General features: G+C 39.8%; 2 protein-coding genes across 4 annotated transcripts; both read left to right on the top strand.

Moving 5' to 3' along the window:
* On the top strand, positions 682-3,818 carry LOC107631782 (protein SUPPRESSOR OF FRI 4). Of its 2 annotated transcripts, XM_016335331.2 has the most exons (7): positions 683-1,042; positions 1,293-1,393; positions 1,493-1,610; positions 1,757-2,160; positions 2,270-2,424; positions 2,526-2,579; positions 3,308-3,818. In XM_016335331.2, exons 1-7 carry the CDS (start codon positions 849-851, stop codon positions 3,377-3,379), a joined length of 1,098 nt encoding a protein of 365 aa, XP_016190817.1. In that variant the 5' UTR covers positions 683-848; the 3' UTR covers positions 3,380-3,818. The 2 variants fall into 2 exon arrangements, with proteins under 2 accessions (XP_016190816.1, XP_016190817.1); XM_016335330.2 differs by having other exon boundaries at positions 682-1,042; positions 2,526-3,818.
* Positions 5,095-7,671, top strand: LOC107631783 (IRK-interacting protein). Of its 2 annotated transcripts, none has more exons than XM_021119769.1 (2): positions 5,095-5,855; positions 6,150-7,671. In XM_021119769.1, exons 1-2 carry the CDS (start codon positions 5,850-5,852, stop codon positions 7,455-7,457), a joined length of 1,314 nt encoding a protein of 437 aa, XP_020975428.1. In that variant the 5' UTR covers positions 5,095-5,849; the 3' UTR covers positions 7,458-7,671. The 2 variants fall into 2 exon arrangements, with proteins under 2 accessions (XP_020975428.1, XP_016190818.1); XM_016335332.2 differs by lacking the exon at positions 5,095-5,855 and adding an exon at positions 5,862-6,064.

Raw genomic sequence — 8,653 nt, 5'->3', positions numbered from 1 at the left:
GCTAAAAAAAAAAAAAAAATCAGTTCTGATTAAGTGGTAACGACTCGACGAACAGTGCCTCTTAAAATCTTCCAATCTAAATTGTCACAAACTTATCAAAAGACCTCACAAACTCTTATGAGATCTACCAAGGCCTTGCAAGATCTTACAGGATCTTCGAAGGCCTTATGGGATCTTCCAAGATCTTCTGAGACCTTTCAGTATCTCATAAGATCTTCTCACATCTACATATATCTTCATATTTCTCACTATACCTTATTAGATCTTTGTAAATCTCTCAACACCATCCTATCTATAAACATTTCTTCCAAGACCTACTAATTAGACCTGGTAACTAATCTAAATTAGGATTGGTAGGTAACTCCTCCACCTACCGATATTTATCCCTACTCTCAATCTCAAACCCACACACTTAGTAAACATTGGTGTGAACTCGTTATTTCACAAGAAAGTGGTTTCGAAGGAAAGAGAACACAAGAGAACACAAGAATCGAAAGAACGATTCATAACTCCCAATCCGACTGAACCAGAATCGAGTTCTCCAACTCATTCAGGCTCACGGCCGTGCCATCGCAACCTCACTGAATTAGCGGCTCAACAAGGAAGTAGAAAATAGAAATTCAACTGGGCCACAGGTCTCTTGGGAATTGCAATTAGAACCCCGTCATAGGACCCATTGACCAAATAACAAGAAAGTGAGTGGGTTTTTGAGTTTTTCTTTCAACTTGCGAGAAATAGTACCAACAATCGGTGCCCTAGTTCCTCTTCCTCCTTGTTCCCCCATTCATCGCGGAGGGTGCAGATTGCCGAATACGCCCCCCAAGCCCTAAACTTTTCCGTGAATCAAGATGGGTAAGAAGAAGAAGAGGGTTGCGTCCAAGGTGTGGTGCTATTACTGCGATCGCGAATTCGACGATGAGAAGATCTTGGTGCAGCATCAGAAGGCCAAGCACTTCAAGTGCCATGTATGCCACAAGAAGCTCTCCACCGCCGGCGGTATGGCCATCCACGTCCTCCAGGTCCACAAGGAATCCGTCACCAAGTAATTTCCACTTTTTATTCTTCTCTGCCATTGTTTGATCTAGGTTCCGGTTCTGGATATTAGCGTGTTATTATATATTCGGTTTCCTTGATTGCTGTCTTGCTGATTCCAATTATTCGAAACTACGAAAGTTTATTTAGTTTGTTGTTGCTCCGTTTTAAGCGATGATAGAAATTTGGTTTAAAGATTTACAAGTTTCTATGTGCACTTGTTGAGATTCCCCTTTTAATCCGTGAGCATGGTCAATTAGGGTGCCGAATGCGAAACCTGGTAGAGAGAGTACAGATATTGAAATATATGGAATGCAAGGGATTCCACCAGATGTCTTGGCTGCTCATTATGGAGAAGAAGGTAATATCTTGTCTAATGCCTAACTGTAGTGGTCAGAATGTTTGTTTCTGATTTCAAAATGGCTTAATCTTCTTTCTCATGTTCCTTTACGTATTGCAGACGATGATGTTCCATCAAAGGCAGCAAAGGTGGACATACCATCAACACAGCTTGTAGGTGGAATGGTGCCACCTCCTTTGGGTACAGGATATCCTCCTCGACCAGCGGTACCGCCAATGTATGTTTGTTACATTTTTTCATCGATTTTCATTATACTGTTAGCGTTCATACTCCTATTTTATTTGACATGTGGTGAATTCTTACTTTATTTCACTATTTAAACATATAATATAAGTGGCTAGAAATCTGCTATCCTTGCTGCAGGTATAATCCAGCCGTGCCTGTCCCCCCAAATGCTTGGGCTGTTCCACCTCGACCGGCTCAGCCATGGTATCCCCAACCTCCATCTGTTTCGATTCCACCACCTGCTCCTTACGCACAACAGCCATTATTCCCCGTGCAGAACGTGAGACCGCCACTGCCATCAACTGCTCCTTCTCCACTCCAAACTCAGGTTACTCCTCCTGGGATGCCTTCATCTACACCTTCTGTCCCTGTTTCGCAACCTTTGTTTCCTGTTATTACAACTCAAAGTTCAACATTTTCTCCTGCTCCTCTATCTTCAAGTGCTCCATCCATAAATCCAGTCATATCCTCAAGTGCCCCTGTTGATTCCCATTTGGGTGCCAACTCTGTTGTAAATGCTTATCAGGCAATAGGGATTCCAGGTGATCTCGCCTTGTCAATCCTTGAGTCATTTGTGATATGGTTAAACAAACAGTCTGTGTTTCATGAATTGAAAATATAGTCCTGAACACCTGATATTTCTATGATCAGGTGGGACAGCGGGTAACTCACATTCCTATGCATCTGGTCCAAATACCGGTGGCCCTTCAATCGGACCTCCCCCGGTAATTGCAAACAAAGCTCCTGCGCCTCAGCCTGCTGCTAATGAAGTCTACTTAGTTTGGGATGATGAGGCAATGTCCATGGTCAGTTGTGGCCTTGGGAAATTTCTCTGTTTTTTTTTTCCATTGTTTTTCATTAGATTGTATCTCTCTGTTTGTAATGTTATAATGCTTGGTTACTGTAGGAGGAAAGAAGAATGTCTCTGCCAAAATATCAGGTTCATGATGAAACTAGCCAGGTAAGTCATACTACCTCTGTAATAGATGGAGTTGCTTTCACATCTAACCAGATGAGTAGGCTTTATGCTTCCTTTATTCAGATTCAGTTGTTTACACATTATTTCTTCTTTACAGAGTAACACTCTGTATAAATGTCTAATCATCATTCTTCTAAAAAGAATTTGAATGACTAAGTAAATATGATCCGTTTAGCCCTCCCTTTTTCTTCCAACCTGAATGGGTAATGCATGCTGTTTTATTTTTGAATGGCCACTCTGGTCTCTGGCTCCAAGCCATGCCTCCAAATTTTCTGGGCTTCAAAAGATTCAAGTAGGTACCCTACTGATTTATTTCGGTAGTTAATTATAATTCCAACATAATTTGTGAAGCTTGCTGCAAACAACCAACTTCATGATTCTGCATGCCAGCATTTTGTAGACCGTAAAAGAGTATGTATATATGATTTTTATTGGGTTTGGTATTTGCGAATGTTATTTTTTCTCCCTTTGTTCGATCCAAAAGTTTGGGGTTTTGGGTGGAACATCTTACCCAACAGATTTTTGCTCATTCGTAGCATCATTACAATTTATTTTATGGAACAAGTGAATTCAGACTTGGCCCAGGTCAGCTTCTTTCGCAGAGTTTGGATCTCTTGCATAGGACTGTGCTATAAAATATTTGGTTTGATGTCGTCATTTGTGGTCAGATTGTTAATTTGCTGATCATGATTCTCATGTTTATCTTTCAGATGAGCTCAATTGATGCAGCAATAGATAAGAGGATACTTGAAAGCAGGTTGGCTGGTCGCATGGCGTTCTAGATATGTCTTACCTATCCATGTACACTTGTCAAATTTCAACACGGATCAATTGGCGCTCACTCAGAACAGGTTTTTCCGAGCTTTGGACAAGGTGGGATCAACATTCCTTTATTTTAGTGGTCTAGTAAGTAACCTTGTTTTTGGTGCGATTCTTTGTCAAATTAAGGCAAATAGGCAGTGGACCTGACCGATGTATTGAATCAAAGGAGAAGGACCTTGAATGGTTTTCTGATGATAGTATTATTCGTAGGATATGTTTAAGAATTTATGATTATTAGTTATTTCTTTTCCTATTTTTCTCTCTCTCTTTCTCAACGATTTGTAGTCATCCTTTAGGAAGCAGATGCTTGAGTACCATTTGATGTAACGTTTTCAGTTTTGGGGGAACAATAGCATTGTTTCTTTGTTCTTGAGTATATTCTTCATTACAGTTTGTTAATCTTGTTAGCTTTTGATTTTTATATAAAAGCAACAGCCAGGAGGGGGAGAAAATGCGCAATGCAGGCTACCCGTAAAAGGTGCCATTGTATTGCATAATTCCAAAAGGGCCGCTCATACGCATTGATGGTCTGAGTCGGTGATATTTAATGAGAGTGATATGCAGCAATAGTTAGGTACACCTTACCAAACTTTTTGAAGCATACACGTCTACATGCACGGTTTAAACTTTTAATGGTTTGAACATGAACAGGTGATAGAAGTTGAGGTTCAAAGCTTTTCATTTAGAAAAATAAGGATTGAAGTTTTAAATATACTTGATGTATGAAAGTATATTGCAGAAAAATACACCCTGGAAATGGGAAACTTTAACAACAGGCAATCAACATTTAGAATGTGAAAATGTGAAAGGACCAACAAAACAAGAAGCCGGAACAGAAAATCCTGTATTTAAATTAATTTATTTTAGTTAACTTAGCTGACTAAGGTAAAATGAATGTGGTGGTACTTGGTAGATAGGCTTTGTAGGAATTCAACACTAGATGGTATGTTATTGCTTTCTAAAAGTGGATCTATCTATATTCTCTCTATATCTATGTCTAATATAGACTCTCAAAATCCCAAAGGATTAAATGTCATCACATGGCATATATTATTATAGCTTTCACGTGCAGTTGTACTATACAGAATAGTCAACGTTATGCTATTTCATTTGACCACTTAAAACATTTTGCTACACCTTCAAGTTTTTGAGTCTTCAACTAGCAATTTGAAGCTGCCTCTATTTTGGAGTTTGCTACGCCCATCACATCGAAATCAAATAATACGGCTGGCTATGAGGCTAAATTCTCTTACGTCCTAAACTTCAATTTAAGTTTGAATTTTATTATTTAGTCCCCTAGTTCCTTCCATCATTTTCACCCTCATTCTTAACTCCGCGACAATAATTGAATACCAAAATATGAGGCGGGTGATTACATCAACACCACGATTTTAGATGCTCCTTTTTTACTTTTTACGGACAATTGAGTCCTTGACTAGAGAAAGCACAAAAATAAGAGTTACACAATATGGAAAGTATGTAACGACACCCAACTAATCATAGATTGGTTCAACGAGATAACGTCGTACTCCTTGGTTGGTTTTTTAATTTTAGATTAGGTTTTACTTTAGAAGGACTTTTCTTGATTTACAAATGAATCGAACTTTTGGAGTAGACCATTTTGTACATGTTTCTTTCAATTTTGTTCTTTTTTGGGCTGTGTTTATTGTTTTAATTTACACTGGCCCCACTTGAATTTTGTTTGATGATTTCTTGCTTCATGAGTAGAAAATCTACAAAAGTGGTGTGATGTTCAAGACTGGTCCCTGAGCATGCAAAAGCAATTTCTATTACTATACATTTATGAATGAGAAACTGCAGGAATCTAATCTGATTTAATGATGGATGATATGTCAAATGTAATCTACATTACAATGTGCAAAGTATGAAGTACGTGCCTGTCGATTTAAGAGTTCATCCCCGAATATTAAATCCGAGAATGATGTATTATATTTATTCCCTAGTTGATAGTAGCTAGTAAAGTTTTTTTTATTATTGATTGTAAAAAGGTCATTGAGTTAAAGTGCAGGCAAATAATGATATGCAGCGAGTAGCTAACTAGAGACAAGGATTGCTTAGAGATTAGAGAGAAAGACAAGTAGGATATGTGTCTCCTGTAGTCCTGTTGGTATCCCCATTAAACTGTTATTATGAGGCATTTGCACAAGAAACAAAAGAACAAGCTGTAGTAATGATATATAAAATTGAGTGAGTAAGTCCAAGTTAAATTAAAAGAGATGAAATGGCAGATGAGAGTTGCAATAAATAGAGGGAGTAGAGAGGAGAGGAGAGGAGAGGAGAGGGGAGAGGGTCCATGTATGTAGATGTGCAGAGTGCAGAGGGAGTCATTAAATAAGTTCACATGGGTGTGGCTCTGAGTAACGAAAGAGACGTGGTTGGTGGTTCCGTGATCCACCGCGCTCCAAATAAATGCGGGTAGTTGGCCCTCTCCTAATTCCCACACTCCACACTTATTACTTACTTATTATACCCTCTTTTAATTTAATCATTTCAGGACCACACTCATACATAAAACTCACTCACTTCAATTCAATCTTTCTCTCACTACATACATACATACAATGGCTGCTTCTTGTTCCAAATCCCCCCCTCTTCCTTCTCGCCATTCTCCGCACTTCACTCCCGTGAGCATCATCTCATGTACTTATTGTTAGCTAATACATTATTACTCTTGTTTGATTTGATGAGTGTGTATCTGGTTTATGGCAGATTCAAGAAGAGCTTGAAGTGGATGAGTACAGTGAAGACAGAAGCAGAGCAACACCAACTCCTCAGAAGCACCCTCCCACGCCCATTGTCAACAAGAATGGCAGCAAATCCAACCACAAGAAGAAGAGGTCAGAATCCGACTCCTCACTCAACGCCGAAGATGCCTCCGTCTCCTGCAACAAGTGCAGGCCTCACTCCAGAGACAAAATCTTCGTGCTCCCCATATTGGATCACAACCACAACCACAACCACAAGCACCAACACTCTTCTCTCTTGGCCTCTCCCAATGGCATCTTCAAGTCCATTGTCTCCAAGCTCACACGCAAGAGCCCCATGTCGTCTTCCTCCGCCGCTTCCAGAGAAGACCAATGGAAGCTCGCAGTGGCCGAGCTCTCTCACAAGCTGGTCCAAGCCACCAGGAAGAGAGATGAGGCTCTCGTGGAAGCCTCCAGGCTCATGAAATCCATGGCCGAGTTGGAGAAGAAGCTCAACAAACTGGAGCTGTATTGCCACACCTTGAAATCGGGCCTGGAAGAGTGCAGCAGCAGTAGCAACAAGGTGGTGGTTACTCAGAATCCACAGCAAGAGACAGTGATCCAACACTTCTTGGTGTCAGTCTCGGAAGCAAGGTCTTCAGTGAGGCTTCTGAGCCGCTCCCTGACTATGCAGCTTCGGCACATGGGGGGAGGAGGCAAGGTGTACGACAAGGTGTCGACGCTGCTGCAACCGTACGACATAAGAATCTCGTTCTCAAAGAACCCGAGAAGCCTGGTGGTGTACCTGGAGGCACTGCTGAACAGGGCATTCTACGAGGACTTCGAAACGGTGGGGTTCATGAAGAACGCGTGCAACCAGGTGCTGAACCCAGTGGAGAGGTGCGAGTCGAACATGGAGTCGTTCAAGATGGTACAGGGGCTGACATGGGAGGAGGTTCTGAGCAAAGGCACAAGGCACTTCAGCTCGGAATTCAGCAGGTTCTGCGACAGGAAGATGAGCGAGATAGTGGGGATGCTGGGCTGGAACAGAGCATGGCCGGAGGGGTTGTTGCAGGCCTTCTTTGGCGCATCAAAGAGCGTGTGGATGGTTCACCTTCTTGCCAACTCGGTGCACCCAAGCTTGTCCATACTCAGAGTGGACAGGGCTGCGAGGTTCGAGTCGTTATACATGGAAGACATGGCCGCTGACAAGTCGCACAGCCTGGTGCCCACACTGGTGAGGATAATGGTCGCCCCTGGTTTCTACGTGTACGGCAGTGCCGTCAAGTGTAAGGTGCTTTGTAGGTACCTCACATCCACCCCTACCCCTTAATTACCCTCATCTGCTTTCTAATTTTGTATATTATTAATTTAGATTAGATTAATTAATGAATGAGTTGAGTAGGGTCAAAGGGGAATTTTTGGCTTTGGACTTGATGTCAATTTTGTTTCATCACATTCAGATTCTCATCAGTCCTAATCCTTCTTCGTGCGTCTGCCACGACCCGTAATTATAACTTGTGATGTGAACTCACTTTCTTTTTGAATCTTACGCTTCTGTCGTTTTTTTCCCTTTTTTTTGATATTGAGTAATGCCATCTTATCTCAATGCCGTTGGGAAAAGGGCTGCTCAAATACACAGCTGAAACAGTCCAAATTAGGCATGCTGATCATGAGAATATTCATATGCCTACCTGCACATATTAATATTATTTGCAAATTGGAAAATTTTCCCCATTTTTTGTCCAATTATTTCATAATACGGCAAAGGAGAAATCTAAAATAAAATGAAGCATTGAATAGAGTAAACGCTTCAAAATATTTTCTCTTCATCAAACTTTTAACCAATGAGCTTAAATCGTGGTTAGAAAAATGACAAGATCTGGACTTATTACGAATAAAGAACAACTGACATATACATAAGATGATGTTAGTTCCCTGTTTCAGCTGTTCAATAAGTTTTCATATAAATGTGAGTGGGCCATCATTCCCCCCTCTTTCTTTCCGAAAAAGTGGACCATCATTTTAAAATCACAATTATGACTATTAATTACCATAAACACGTAAGTGTGGTTAATTTCAATGGGTATCGATATTTCTTCTTGTTGATAGAAGACCATTTGATCGTCATGAGAATAGATTTTTTCAATTGTTAAAAAAAAAAAAAAAATTAAAAGTGTAAAGTGTGATTTTTAAGTTTTTAACTTTTCATTGTTTTCTTTTATATTTATTTTTTGTTTCACTTATAAAATTAATGGTAAGAGATCACACTTTATTCCCTCAATTATTAAAAAAATGGATAGTATTCATTTTCGATTGTCATTACATCACAAAACACACCATCCAGGGACAGTTGGGAGGCTAAACATCATATTAACAGTAATGAGTAATGACACTTAAATTCAAATTATTAGACCAATTCTAATAGTGTGTTTTTCAAATATTATTTTTTATATTTATAAATAATAAATTAATTTAAAATTAAAATTTGTATTAAAATTAATAGATAAAATAAAATAAATCTCACCT

The sequence above is a fragment of the Arachis ipaensis genome, chromosome B03 (assembly GCF_000816755.2).
Source record: "Arachis ipaensis cultivar K30076 chromosome B03, Araip1.1, whole genome shotgun sequence".
In the NCBI taxonomy this organism is placed as follows: Eukaryota; Viridiplantae; Streptophyta; class Magnoliopsida; order Fabales; family Fabaceae; genus Arachis; species Arachis ipaensis.
This window is presented reverse-complemented; position numbering and strand designations above follow the sequence as displayed.

Coding starts and splice junctions, on each gene's coding strand:
- LOC107631782 (XM_016335330.2), top strand. CDS start 849: ATGGGTAAGAAGAAGAAGAGGGTTGCGTCCAAGGTGTGGTGCTATTAC. Junction 1,611..1,756: donor CGACCAGCGGTACCGCCAAT/GTATGTTTGTTA, acceptor TCCTTGCTGCAG/GTATAATCCAGCCGTGCCTG. Junction 2,425..2,525: donor ATGATGAGGCAATGTCCATG/GTCAGTTGTGGC, acceptor TGGTTACTGTAG/GAGGAAAGAAGAATGTCTCT.
- LOC107631783 (XM_016335332.2), top strand. CDS start 6,002: ATGGCTGCTTCTTGTTCCAAATCCCCCCCTCTTCCTTCTCGCCATTCT. Junction 6,065..6,149: donor ATTCTCCGCACTTCACTCCC/GTGAGCATCATC, acceptor GGTTTATGGCAG/ATTCAAGAAGAGCTTGAAGT.